At 30.6% G+C, this 15,180-nt stretch overlaps 1 protein-coding gene across 3 annotated transcripts; it reads left to right on the top strand.

The window, feature by feature from the left end:
• The first annotated feature begins 5,653 nt into the window (after window positions 1–5,653).
• On the top strand, window positions 5,654–6,991 carry LOC133815824 (uncharacterized). Of its 3 annotated transcripts, none has more exons than XM_062248620.1 (2): window positions 5,654–6,048; window positions 6,719–6,991. In XM_062248620.1, the coding sequence occupies exons 1-2, from the start codon at window positions 5,834–5,836 to the stop codon at window positions 6,798–6,800; spliced, it is 297 nt and encodes a 98-aa protein (XP_062104604.1). In that variant the 5' UTR covers window positions 5,654–5,833; the 3' UTR covers window positions 6,801–6,991. The 3 variants fall into 3 exon arrangements, with proteins under 3 accessions (XP_062104604.1, XP_062104603.1, XP_062104605.1); XM_062248619.1 differs by lacking the exon at window positions 6,719–6,991 and adding an exon at window positions 6,197–6,712 and having other exon boundaries at window positions 5,660–6,048; XM_062248621.1 differs by having other exon boundaries at window positions 5,728–6,048; window positions 6,750–6,991.
• The last annotated feature ends 8,189 nt before the right edge of the window (window positions 6,992–15,180 follow it).

The following is a 15,180-nucleotide window of genomic DNA, read 5'->3' as shown; positions in this document are numbered from 1 at the left end:
ATCACGGGACTGAATGTTTCATGGTAGTCGATGCCTTGTGTTTGATGGAATCCCTTGGCCACCAAGCGAGCCTTGTATCGTTCCACAGAACCATCTGCACGAAGTTTAATACGGCACACCCATTTGCAACCAATAATTCGGGTACCAGTTGGAGGGGGAACAAGTGTCCAAGTGCCCTGTGATTGTAGAGCAGTAATCTCAGTAGTCATCGCCTCAATCCAGCGAGGATCCTTACTTGCTTCAGCGAAAGTAGAGGGCTCAACTGGGGTACCTGCAGCCACACTAACAAATAAACGGGGCTTATGGATGCCCGATTTAGCTCTAGTAACCATAGGGTGCAAATTAGTATGAGCAATGGGAAGTGGATGTGGGTTAGGCATATCAACAACCAGTGGATTCATGGGGGGTGAGCGAGAGGTAGAGGCTAGCGGGCAAGGACTCGAAGACGGGGGAGAATGAGGGGAAGGAAAGTTGTTGGGCGTTGGGACGGGTGAAGGAGAATGAGTGACGAGTGGAGATGGTTGTCGGGTGGGGGTTGGTGACATGGGGGCCGTGGAAGGAGAGGAATGAGTAAGTGGTGAGACGAAGCTGCTTGGTGGAACCGAGAAGGGGAGACATGGGACAAGGGAATGAGGTGGTTGAGGAGGTGGAGGTGAGCTCGGTAAAGAAGAGAACGGAAAATTAGACTCATTAAAAATAACATGACGAGTGATAAAAATTCTACCAGAAGATGGATGAAGGCACAAGTAGCCTTTGTGTTTGCTACTGTAACCAAGAAAAATGCAAGGATGAGAGCGGAATTGGAGTTTATGTTGATTAAATGGACGGAGAAAGGGGAAACATTGACATCCGAAGACTCTAAGCAGGGAGTAGTTGGGAACTTTCTGGTAAAGACGTGCATAGGGGCTTGAGTATTGGAGAACCCGAGTAGGAAGGCGATTGATGAGGTAAGTAGCTGTGGAGAAGGCATACAGCCAATAGGACAAAGGCAAGTGAGCATGAGCAAGCATAGTGAGACCGGTTTCAACTATATGGCGATTTTTGCGTTCGACTCGACCATTTTGTTGGGGGGTGTGGGGACAAGAGAGTTCATGTTTAATCCCATGGGTAGTGAAAAAATGAGAAAGGGGTCGGTATTCACCGCCCCAATCTGTGCGAACAGTGGAAATAGTGGATTGAAACTGTGTAAAAATAAGTTGTTTAAAAGTGAGAAAAGTAGAGAAAACTTCATCGCGATTAGTGAGCAAATAAAACCAGGTGAACCGAGTAAAATCATCAATAAACAGAAGAAAATATTTGACACCAGTAATAGATGAAACCAGGGCCGGACCCCAAACGTCTGAATGTATTAATTCAAAAGGCTTGGTAGCCTGAGATACAGAGTTAGGAAAGCTCAGCCTATGAGATTTGCCTAATTGACAGGAAGTACAAAAGGATAGACAATCTTTTCTTGGAAAGGAAAAATTACAAACAGCAGAAACATGAGAAATAACATCAGAACTAGGGTGACCAAGCCGAGAGTGCCACAGGTCGACGGAGGACTTTGCGGAAAAGAGTAAACTGGGTGAGGTCGAGCAAGGGGAGGTGGTAGAAGAAGCGACTCGATAGATGCCTTGATCAAGCAGACCGGTGAGAACTACTTGATGACTGACCTGGTTTTTAACAAGAAAATGAGTAGGGTGAAATTCAACATAGGCATTATTATCTTGACAAAGCTGAGAAACACTAAGAAGATTTTTAGACAGTGAGGGAGAATAGTAAAGACGACAAAGCTTAAGAGAGGGAAAAGATAAGGACGGAAGATATGCAGAACCCACATGAGAGATAGGAGCGGACTTACCATTGCCCATAGTAATTTGGTCATTACCCGTATATGGAGCGGCTGATTCCAGGAGGTTAATGTCAGGAGTGAAATGATGGGAGGCCCCCGAGTCCATATACCAAGCTGGATCCGTGAGTGAGGAGGGAGGAGGAGGGGTAGGCAGTAGGGGAGGTGCGGGTTGGGAGGAGGAAGGATAAGTGGCAGGTCTTTGTTGGGTGAAATAAGCATTAAATGGTCGGGGAGAGGGTTGGGGTTGGAAGGTTAGGTTGGCACGGTGATAACAGTTGAAGGCAGTATGACCAACTTTGAAACAAATCTGGCATTTAGGTGGGCGATGGGAGGGGCGTGGTGGAGTAGAAAGCCAAGGGGATGGTGGTCGGGAGGGTCCTCGATGGGAATTATATTGAGGTGGAAAATGGGTATTATTATTTGGGTTAAATGTTGGACGTGAGGGATGAGAAACTGGTGGGGATTTAGGCGATGGTTTGGGAAATGGAAGTTTGGCGAAATTGGCTTGAAGGGAGCTAAGAGATGCGGCAGCAGTTTGACGTTCTAAACGAGCTTCATAACTGAGAAGTAAGGCATGAACCTCTTCAATCGTAGGAGGAATAGGCCGAGCTAAAATGGGCGTAACAAACGCATTATATTCAGGACCCAGGCCATTAAGGAGGTAAGAGAGATGTTCCTGTTGTGAGATCGGTTCTCCGACAGAGGCCAAAGTGTTGCAAAGAGACTTCATCTTCTGTAAATAGGCTGAAGCAGAGAGGCCGTCCTTGCGAAGGGTCTGCAAGGTGGTGCGAAAATCAGAGCTGCGAGCAAAGGAGGCAGTCGTGTATGTGCGTTCCAGAGAGACCCAAATGTCAGCTGCTGTGTTGAAGCTAACAATCTGACCAAGCAGAGAATCTGAGAGAGATGCATACAACTAGCTCATGAGAAGACGATTGCAGCGATGCCAAGTTTGAAAAGCTGGGTTTGGTGTGGTAGAATCGGCACCAAGAAACTGAGATGGACAAGTCACCGAGCCATCAATATACCCTTCAAGGCCATTAGCAATAATGATATTCTGCATCTGCATACGCCAGACTAAATAGTTGGAATCATCCAACTTCACTGAAATGGAATGAGTGAAGGTGGGAAGGGAGGAAGAAGAAGAAGGAGAGTAGGGAGAAAAAGAAGAAGAGGGGGCGGCGGCTGTAGAGACATTTTCTGGGTTGATGATAGTAGGGTTTAGAGGGGGGTTTGGGGTATTTTCGTCCTCCATGGGTGGGGTAGAGCTAAGACGCCCTTCGGATGCCATTTGTTTGGCCTGATACCATGACAGAAGGAATCAGAAAATTATATTGTATTCCTTAGACCAAAAGGGTACACGGTACAGGGTATTTATAATACAAGGAAAACAGGTACAAAATGGACCCTTGTCCATACAACAACCAATAGAAATAAAGGACTAAAACAGAGAAATAATAAGGAAAAAGGCAGTAGTAAATTCTATTGTTTAACACTTATACATGTGGCTTGCAAACAGTTCTTTTTAATCAAACACATTCAATACCCAATTATGAGCAAATTTTTAACAAGTACAATAGATCTGTTGAATTAAAAGTGTTTTCATTGTCAGGCTTTTGTGTTATGTACACTAAAAAGACAGGTAAGAAAATTGGTAGAATTTTGTACTAAATGTAATCAACAATTTCATACAAGGCAATTCCCGTTAAGTTCATATCAACCACATATTTCAAGAGTTGATTATCACCTTTGTGGTATACCACAAATCACACCAAACTAATACTTTAACAACACCAATTTTAGTTTTAAAATGGGGAACTATGCCTAATGAGTCCACCAATTACATGAGAACTTAATTGAAAATAATACCTTTCCCATTTGGAGGTTAAAGATCTAGTTCTAAAGCAGGTTATCTTGAAGAATATCACCCCCATCAGTTTAGAGAGAGAGTAACTAGTATGCTAAAATATTTTAGCTATGGATTAAAATTATTTTAAGCTAGGTAATGTCTTGCTTACGTATCTCAAGGTTTTTCTGTTGATTATTAATTTATAATCGAGTACAGTCAATACCTATCTTATGAAATAATCCGCACCATAGATTGAACAAGAGCAGCATAATGACTGGTTCAATCTTAGTTTGTTTTTGTTAATCATGGCTTCTTAACAAATTAAGTTAATTCAACTTCTTAAACACTATCATTATTATGCATGTTTCAATGTGACATTTTCCCTAAGACTAGAAGTGATCAATCTTTATCATTGTCTAGTTACACGTAACTTTTCCATGCACACAAAAGAAATATATGAATATTGATTTTGAGCATCAGATACCTTAGAACACAAGTAACTTCTGTTATAAAGCAGAAAACATCATCAAGTACAGTAGACAAAATCTCTAGGAAAAACGTGAAATTGTTCTTTAGAACAACTATACAACATATTGAAAGGAAAACAAAGAAATTTGACAGGGAAAATCCCAGATATAATTTATAATAGAAGGTTTATCTCTTATGATGACACATCCATTTGGCCGTACAATCCGGTCCATTTTTGTTATTGTGCGAGCACATTCAACAATATATAAGAACGTGAGTTAATCCACTTGTCACGAAAATATTTTGAGATGAAATCTCATGTTACTTAGACATTTCACCCCTATGCTTGTATTTTCTATAATTACTATCCACATCTATTGTCTATACACTTTCACCTGTTATGTGTTGGAACATACTCAACACATTACAGGTGAACTTCAAATTCAGAGTCAGAGCATGAAAGTGATGTAGTTGATTGAAATGGTAACATTCACACTCATCTGAATTGAGGGTTTGAAAATTTTGTATGGTAAATTCAATAGGGAAAAGTTGGTCTTAGTAGACTCATGATATTGAGGATAACTCGACCAATCAGGCAAAATACAGTAGTTTGGTCTGCATGGTTTTTTGGTGGTGATTTTATTTAATTTTGTGGGGTGACTAAGACTTGTGAGAGAACTGTTTCTCAATTATACTACCCATCAAATATTTTATTTCATGAAGTATGAAGTTTCTGTCCTTTATCCTTAAAATGCATTTTCAAGATGACAACAATGTTTTTGAGCAAAAAAAATAGATGACAACAACGATAGTAAGGAGTTGAAGAACTTTCTACGTCGTATGTTGCTTCATGATCTAAATTGTTTTATAGCTTCAGTATTAATTTTCGATCATGCATAAAACTCTTTTATTCAATCTATTTATCCATACTTATGTTCCCCAAAAAGAATTCCATAGAAATTGGGCCAAATAACTTTGCCCAAGAAAGAAGAATATTGAGTGTTGATATGTTGTGATTTCATAACTTTAATTATTTCATTTCTGGTGTAAGCTCGCTTTAGTCAAACACATTCAGTACACAAATGGGGCAAAGTTTTGATCCAAAAACGATAGTGACTTTCGATCTTAGCAAATGAAAAATGAGAATTTTGAATATACTGAATATACCTCTATAATTGTATTGCTCAACTTAAGGATTACAAAGGTACCGAGTACCATATATATAAACAGAAAGAATTGTACTGAATGAAATGCTATTGGATAAAGAATAACAAAAAAAATATTCATAAGGGGACCTCTGTCTTGATATTGTGGAGTGGCAAATCATTTTGATGATTGTATAGTGGAGTGGCAAACATTAAATCAATGTTTTCAACAATTCTAAACCATCCATAAAAAATAAATAAAAAAACTCACGTATTTGAAACTTCCTTACTCGATATTTTGAAATCTCGTGTTTTGTATATATAAGTCATTTCAACAAATAACAAAAAATATTGACATTCTAACATATAGAGAAAAAAAATTAACAGTATAACCTGGACCTGTCCAAAAGAGGCCCAATCTAGGCCCAACAATATAAGGACGGCCTTCGGGGCCCTAACCCACCTGCTCCTTTTGCCAATTGTTGTCTTCTCTCTCTAACAGTGGCGCGGGTTCTCAGAGTGAAAGCTCGAGTAGAAGCAGAAATGGCTAATGAGAAAGAAGGGACCGACCTACTGGGTTCTCCAACTTTCAAAGTTCTCGATAATGGCCGCTTCAAGTGTGTTGAGACAGGCCATGAAGTTTTGGAAAAAGACAAGGATTACTCCAGCAGCAAACAGTTCCGTTTGGGCCTTATCGACTATGCCGTCTCCCATAATAAGCCTCCTCTTAACGTTTTCAAGCAAGACCCTCTTTCCCGGTATCTGATTTTTCTTTGCCCTGGTTCATCAAGTTCAGTTTTTTATATTTGATGATGCTTTTTTTTTGGGGTTAGGAAGTGAGAACCCATAAAGTTATTTCATTCGATTTTGCTTTTAATTAAACTTATGTGTTTGGAATTTTCTTAGTTCGAAGCTAGTGTGCAATATAACTGGACACACAGTCAATAAGTCCGAGGAACACATCTGGAAACATATAAAGGATTGTATAGTACAGATATTCTAACAGTAGAATATTCTTAGCTGTCAAAATATTCTTCATCTTCTAAGATGATTCCAATCCTTTCATTTCAACATGCCCCCTTAAGTTGTGCTGTGATGAGTGTGAAACAGTAAGTTTGTTCTTGGGTTTATGAAAGATTGGAATAGGCAGAGACTTTGTTAGATTGGGTTTATTATATCTGATTTGTTATTTTTAGTTATGATTATGATATATGATCTATAGTTATGATTATGAGTTATGAACTATGATGTATGATTTATGACCTATGACTTTTGACTTAGAGTATGACCGATTTATAGATTATGATTTAGAATTATGTCTTAAGATATGATATGATCTAGATGTTTGTGTTTGTATGACTTTGGTGAATATATGTTATGTTTGATTATATGACTAACCATTGTTTGTATTTTTCTTACTGGGCTTAGAAGCTCCCTCCTTATGATGTTGTTATTTCAGGAAATTAAGGATAGAAAGGCCGGTAGCGAGTGGGATCTAAGAGCTTCGTGATGTATTCGTTGGGGACCATATAGTCGAGCAAGATCAAGCAGACCAAATTATTTATTTATTTATTTTAAAGTTTGTTTTATTTAAATGTTGCTCATTTTTATGTTAAATACAAGTATTTTATTTTTATAAAACCATGGATCCATATATTTTTTTTAAGTTTTTATTAAATAAAATAGCAATATTTACGATTATGACCCAACGCTGTGTTCTCGGTAGTCTATGAGAAATTAGGGCATTACAATTTAATGTTTCTAAAATTTAAAGTATGTAAATTTTTTTATTAAAAACAATAAACTAATAGAAAATAATAATTTTTAAAGTGATATTAAATATTTTAGAAGTATAATAGAAAATAAATTTTTAATACTTGATAAGAATATTTAAGTAAGTTTACCAAATTAATATATTTAGCAATAATTAATTAATTAATTTGGTTAAAAGAAAAAACAAATGGATGCTACATTTTTTTTGGTTAAAAATATAACTTTACTCTTATAAATTAGGTTTTATTCAATAAAATATGACATTGAGACCTATGTGAACCAAAATATAAAAATTGAGATCTAGTTACTACAAAAAAAAAAAAATTGAGAACTTAAGTATTACAAGTAGTAAAGCTTTGAGAGCCAGGAAATATTTACCCTAAAACATATCCAAAATTGGGTGCTTTGGGTCTAAACATAACACTTATTAGATAATATTTGGTTGATTGGACTGGTTAAGAAAGGAATGAAAATGAAAGAATTTTTTGTCCTTCCTTTGTTTGGTTCATAAAGTCCCAACGAAAAAGTGATTCGGAAGGAAACATTATTCATTTATAGTCATTCAATTTTATTACAGTAAAACCTCTATATAAGTATAATATCTATTTTATTATAAAAATAATTGGTCTCAATTGGAGTCAGTTATAAATAAGAATAATCTCTAAAATATAATTAGTTATACATTTTTTAAGTCCCGCATAAAGAAAGTATACCTCTATATAGTAATAATTATAGGGTTTATATTTTTTTGGACCCTGTATTTTTTCTCATTACCTAATTGGACTCTGTGTTTTGACAAATTACTTTTTGGACCCTATATTTTGTAAAATAGTTAAAATAGAACAGTAAATCTAATTTTGGTCAATGTTTTCTCAACTAAAATTACAAATAATTTATCAAACTAACAATTCAAAACAAAAATAAAATCATTCTGCTTAAAAACTGTGTTGTTATATTCAATTTTTTCTTCATCAAAATTGAGTTTAGAGTTCTATTTTAACCATTTTACAAAACATAGGGTCTAAAAAATAATTGTCAAAATACAGGATCCAAACAGGTAATAGAAAAAAACACATAGTCTAAAAATGTATTAACCCATAATTATATATACAGTCAAATATATATGGAAAAATTCTCAATAATTATTACTCATAGATGGTTACCATAAATTACTAAACAAGTTTTTGATGAGGAATTATTATAATGATAATGAAAATAAATAAATAAATAAAGTATATAAAATTAATAATTTCGATTTTTTTAGATTAATTAAACAATAAACATTAGTTGGAAAGATAATTGTCACATTAATTATTCTCATTAATTCAAAAATGATTTTTTTTAATCATGGAATTGATAAAATGAATGAATAAAGATCAAGAAAGAATGGAGAATGAATATTAAATAAGATTTTTTTTTATTTTTTAATTAATAAATATATGACCGTCATGTCATTAGGTACTCATTCCAAAAATTTATTTTTAGAAATATTAATTACTAATTATAAATATGAATCATTAGTCTTAATCTAATAATTAATATTAAAGTAATCATTTATATGTAGTAACCATTAAGAGTCTCATATATATATTATGTAATTTATTTGTGAACAAGTAAGAAAATCAAACATTTATTCTATATTTGAATTACTTAAGTTTTATTATTATTGTTGTTAAAGTTGATACTTTTTTGTGTTTGAAATTTTTTTATACTAATAAATCTAATAAGTTATATCCTCAAAGTTATTCTTATATAAAAGTTTTACTGTATTTACATTTTTGTTCAATATCCCTTTTTATTTCTCTTTGAATTTTTTTTTCTACTGCCCTTTTTTTTATTAAAAAAAGAACCAGATAGCTTTTTTTTTGTCTCTACCATCAATATTTCTTAACAAATTTTGTCAAATAATTAATGTTTTTTTATTTAAAAATTCACTAACTATTATAAATTAAATAATAACTTTAATATTTTACTAAATATTTCTTCTTTGAAATTTATTGTCGTAGTTTATGTATATTGTTATCATTATTTAGTTTTATAAATATGATTATAACATATAATTTAATTATAATTTTTAAGTATTAATGATATTTTATTGTACAACTTCTTTCTACAAAATATTTATGTATAATATATATAGTTTATTTATTTAATTTTCCCATAAGGATAATTTAATAATAATAAAAACGATAATTATAATTTAGAATAAAAATAATAATTTGGTATATAATAAAAAGTAACATTAAATAATAATAATAATAATTTAATTTTAAAAAAACATTGAAAAAAGTAGAATAAAAGTATTTTAGTCAAAATAATATAAATTCTATTACATTATTCTATGTTATACCAAACTTAACAAAAAAATCAAAATTCAACTTTATTTCATTCGATTTTTGTTTTGCAAACAAATGTGACCTTAATTTGTGCAAGTTTATAGCAAATGGCATCAAATCAAAGCAAAACAAAATAAATATACACACCCTTAAAGTAAGTGTCAATGGAGAGTGTGAACTCTGAAAGTGCTGCCAAGTTGCACTAGTATGTTCGGTCATTAGCATCTACTTGTTCAAATATGGCACATCTCAAAAGCAAGGACCACCCAAGACTTCAATGCCTCCTATGAAAAAGATAAGATATATTTCTCATTCATTAGACCATGAAAATTTCTAATTATCATGCTTCTAGTATCGTTGACATTGCAAGTTGACTAAATACAGACTAAAGTTTAAGGAAAACTAAATCAGTATTAATACATTAAAAACAATTTTTAACTGCTTGCACAGCCTCATTTATATTCACACCAAAAATAAAAATTACACAAGAAATGCTAAATACACTCTATATTACATTATTTTTTTGTACTTTCTTAAATCAATTAATGACATGTAGATTCCATTAATGATTTGAAAAAAATATTAAAATATAAATAAATGAATAATATTGACATGTCATGTATGAACGAATGAGAATGTTAAAGAAAGTGCAATAAAAAATTTCCTTAGCAGTTTCAAAACAACATTAGAGTATGAAAAATGATACATACAAAACGCTAGCTCGAAGTAAAAATGGTGTGTTATAATATATTAGGGGTACACATTCTCTAGGTTCATCCCACATTACTTTAGTAGTATGATGCAAACTTTATTGAATGCTCTTCAAACTTATGCTTCAACCTCTCCTCGTATAATCTTCACAAAATGCATTAATAACTATAGATTAGAGCATTCATTGGCTTCCAATTTTAAAAGAATGTTCTAAAGCTAGCCAAATTAGCCTTTAAATGAATAATACATTTATTAGACAAATGCTATTCGATCATATATCAAAGACATATTGACAAGAATTATGTGACTCCATTTAGAAATAAATTAGTGATTAGTGGAGTTACTCATCTTCTTATTATTGGGTTAATATTCTTACACTTATTCTATGTGGCTTAGCTCACTTTTGGATCCATGTGGATCGAATACCCGCAAATGAATTAACTCATGATATCATGACAAGAATTATAGGACTCCATCTAAAAATTATTTGGTTATTAGTGAAGTTACCAATATTTTTATTAATGACTCAATATTATTACACTTGTTCTAGGTGTGATATCATGCTCCAATTAATACATACAAATTTAAGATGTTTCTAATCATGCCATTGAGACTCCTCCACATTGATTTTAGCTCAAATTCCTCGACTATCGTTTCATTTGCAAAGAACAAAACACAGCATAAACCACTTTTACTCTTTACACAAATTTACATACAAAAGTCTTAACTATACGAAATGCTATCAACTAGTTCCATAATACCAAAATAATATGAATGGGACGCGTGACAACAACGTATAATTGCTTGAGTTCATACCAAAAGAGATCAATCGTTTCTCTTTTCTCTCTCCATTTTCACAATTAATTATTAGGTTCCAATACAAACTTCTTGTAGAATAGATATGGCTCATGTCTTGGAACCTAAAATCAACTCCCATGGCAATAGTCTGTGATTTGACTCATTGTAAGATCTTGCACCTCATCAATATAAACCAAATCCATTTCTTTCATACTTAGTCGAGATTAGAAATCATATCAGGATCAAAATTAGAAATCATTCAATCACAATCATCGACTTGGGAAAATATTGATAAGTTTCATATCCATCCACACCCTATGGTTTCATTCAAATCCCACTATACTTATAATTCGAGTATGTCAACATACATATATAGACAGATGTGTTATAACCATTGTTGTTTCACAATCTCAATAAGAGCACTCACAATAGATTTGTTATTTATTTTTCTCATTTTACATCACTAAAATTCTAAGTTTTGTAGTTTACCTCCCATGCATACATAAATTACCTCCCAATCACACTACTATATGATAAATTATAGTTATAGTCAACCTCCCATACATTTTCATAAAATTTTAAATAATAAATCATGCTGAAATTATGGTTCAAACAACTTATTGTATGTGTACATGTTTCAATTTTTATGTGCGCGTGAAAACATAATGTTTGTACCATAATTTCAACACAATAAATTATTCAAAAAAATTTGAAAACATACATGAGGTTCGCTATAATTATAATGTACACTATCATATTAAAGTTTTTGGATTATAACTTCTCCACGTGTCAAAAATAAAACAAAAAAAAAACCTAATGCAATCATGTCCTAAAATCATAAATTAAAAATAATAGAAATAATTATATATATAAATACTCATAAATCAATTTAAATTATTAAGAGTGGTTCTAACTAGATTGTATTTGTGCAACAATGCACAAAATACACTTCAATCGGATTATTATTCTATTCAAAAAAATAAATAAGATTCGTATTTGAAAATATTTTTATAAATTTAAAAATATTAAACATTTGAGACTTTAAAAAAAATAATCGACTATCTATTTTTAAAAATATTAAAAACCAATTTTTTTTAAAAATATAATAAAATGAAAAACAACATTTAATAAAAAGACTAAGGTCCGGTTTTGGAGTATTTGGATAAAAAATAAAAAGTCGTATTTTAATTTAAAATATTTTTTTGAAAAGTTAGGATTTGTAGCTTGTTTTTAAAAGACCTTTTTTAGAAGTTATTTTTTAAACTAAAATAATTTTATTATTTATAATTTACTTATAAAAGATTTTTTTATTCATATCCTGAAAAGAATTTTTCATTTAAAGAAATCTTTAAAAATAAATTAAAACTTTTACTTATACTATGCTTTTAGCTATAAGTGAATGAAAAAGCTTTGCCAAACGACAGCATTTGATAATGTTTTTGTTTTATATTTTTTTAAATACAAAAACAAAAATATTTATCATATTTTTATATTTTGACTATATTACAAACAAAAACGTGTTTGGTAACTTACATTTTTATTTTTTGTTTAATAAAATAAGAAACTTTAACATAATTGGTAATTCATATTACAAAAACATATTTGGTAACCATAATTTATTATTTTCAAAATAAATATAAAAAAAATTGATAAGAAATTCAAATTAAAAGATTATTTTGAGAGTTTGAATAGAAATGTTAATATAATTGGAGACATTAAAAAAATCTAATATTATGAAATATATTAATAATTTCCAAATGATTCTTAATCTTTAAACACATTATTGATCTACTAGACTAACATAAAATTAATAAATTCTTATAAGATTAGAACATATAAACTAATAACTGTCCAAAATTAAAAAAAAAAAAAAGTAATTTAAAGATAACAAATGTTTGAGGTACTGATCAGGCTGCATTGTTCATATCTTCATGAATACATTCAATAGCATACATCAATTTTTAGTAGTTCAAGTGTTTAGTCAACAAGTACTAGTTCCAACAATTTTTTCTTAAGAAGGATAAATATAATTTTGGTCATAAATAAAGGGCCCGTTTGGTTGATGGTAATGGGCCGAATTCCATTGTAATGCTTAGGAAGATTTACACTGGGAAGTAAAGGGAAAAGTTGAAAACTACCCAATTTTAGAAGTAGTTAACTAAAATTAGACACTAAATATATTTAGTTGAACTTTACCCATTATTATCATGAGACTTCCAAAATTACCATTATTTGAGCACATAGTTTTAAGTGTTATTGTAATTTGTACTATATGTGTCATATTATAGTTAAATTAGAAATACATTCTAATTGTAGCGTATTTAAGGAAAGAAAAAAAAAACATGTAATTGAAGGGGTATAATGGGTACATTAATTGAAATTTTGGGTACTAAAATAAGAATTAAAAATAGTGGGTAAAAATTAAAGTAGATCATTTAAAATGGATACCGGGTCTAATTTTCACGGAAGTAAGTTATAGAAATTAATTACACTTTTGTTAACCACATTTTAATATACCTAATTACTAGCATTATTATTATAAATAGCAAAATTTTGTAATATATTATCAAATTAATGATACCGATTGATTGTAAAATATATTTTTAAAAATAACAAATTAAAGTTTATTCTATTTCCTTTTTTATATTTTCTTTATTTATGAAGGTGTATTTTGAATTTCAAAGAACTAAATCCCATATTTCTTGGTTGTGATTGAACATTTTGTGATCAAAGTTTGGACAGCCAATAATAATGGTTGAAATTAAAATGTTAGTTTTTTTGGTTTCCTTTTAGTAGAGTTTTATTTTAATGTTGTTGTTTTTTTTTTGTAGCCATGACTTGTATTTGATATTATGTACACCATTGTTTTCATTTAAATATATAAATTTGATAATATTTATTTGTACCAGTATCCAAAAGCTGCCTTGAAAATTGGTATGTATGATCATGATCATATACAATACAAGGCGTATATTCTTAGTAGTAGTAGTAGCTAAATTTATGAGTTATTTTGGATACTTAAATGTATCAATCTAGTAGCTAAATGTGACATATTTGGCTTTTAAAAATTTCAGTTTGAAATTCTTTGTAGTAGCTAAAATTTACTGTCAATTTAGTAGTTAAATATTATATCTTTTCATTTTTTGGAATTGAAGATATTTCAATGTGATTACTAGTTTTGTGCACCTCTATGTGATTATAGCATCACCTTGTTTATTCCGTTGCTAGTTGATTCATATAAATGGACAATTTTGAGTCCATCATTAGAAGTAATTTAATTTTGCACCATGTCGAGGAGTTGTGTTTTCATTTTTGTATATTCGAATAATTATATACTTTCTGGTTAGCAAATTTGAACAATAAATTTATTAACTCTCTTTTATTTTTTAAAGTTATTAGTTTGATATGTCACCAATTAATCAGTTTTAAATTAAAAATGTTGGATACTAATAATATTTGGTATATCTTTTTATATATCTTAGTTTTTATTTGTTTATGATTATTGGATACTATTAAGTAGTTCATTCTTACACATTAATTATAATTTAAATTTTGGATACTATTTGGTATATTTTTTTATATATAGTTTTTATTTGTTATGTTTGTTATAGGACACTATTTTGTAGTTACTAATGTTGTATGTATGTTGACTCTTCAATATTCAAAATCAATCAATTTGAATACCTTTTGATATAATCTTCTTTTATTATTAATTATTATCTGGATTTATTATATTCCTTTAAAATAACAAAAAAAATTATATTCTTTTGTTTAGTTTTATTTTTCAAGCTAGAGGAGTACTGGGAGCTCAAATTTTAAGTTCAATGGGTGCTTGGACTGGTGTATCAGCACTTACATTGATGGTGAATATCTACTTTATGTGTTTAGGGTTGTTAGAATATAAAAAGAGGTCTAGAAGTAGAATAAGTTGCATGGTAAGAAACATAAATAGCTACTTGTAGAAAACCCAAAATAGATGCAAATTGGATACTATTTCGTATATCCTTCTCTAATTGTTATAATATATATTTATATTGGATACAACTAAATAGTTTATTTTTATTTAAAACTATTTAACCATGTTATTTACTTCGATTTTCAAAATTATTTATTTGGATACTACTTGGTATCTTATTTTTCATGTTGTTACTATTTATTATTTTTAGTGTTGGATATATATGCATTATTGTAAGTTGTATCTACACATATTTCAAGATAATCATCACTAGATTTTAATTAGATATAGATATTGTAGTTTCAATCTAGTTTGAA

The sequence above is a fragment of the Humulus lupulus genome, chromosome 2 (genome assembly GCF_963169125.1).
Source record: "Humulus lupulus chromosome 2, drHumLupu1.1, whole genome shotgun sequence".
In the NCBI taxonomy this organism is placed as follows: domain Eukaryota; kingdom Viridiplantae; phylum Streptophyta; class Magnoliopsida; order Rosales; family Cannabaceae; genus Humulus; species Humulus lupulus.
Note: the sequence above shows the minus strand (reverse complement) of the source record. Positions and strands in the feature narration are given on the sequence as shown.

Coding starts and splice junctions, on each gene's coding strand:
- LOC133815824 (XM_062248619.1), top strand. CDS start 5,834: ATGGCTAATGAGAAAGAAGGGACCGACCTACTGGGTTCTCCAACTTTC. Junction 6,049..6,196: donor AAGCAAGACCCTCTTTCCCG/GTATCTGATTTT, acceptor GAATTTTCTTAG/TTCGAAGCTAGTGTGCAATA.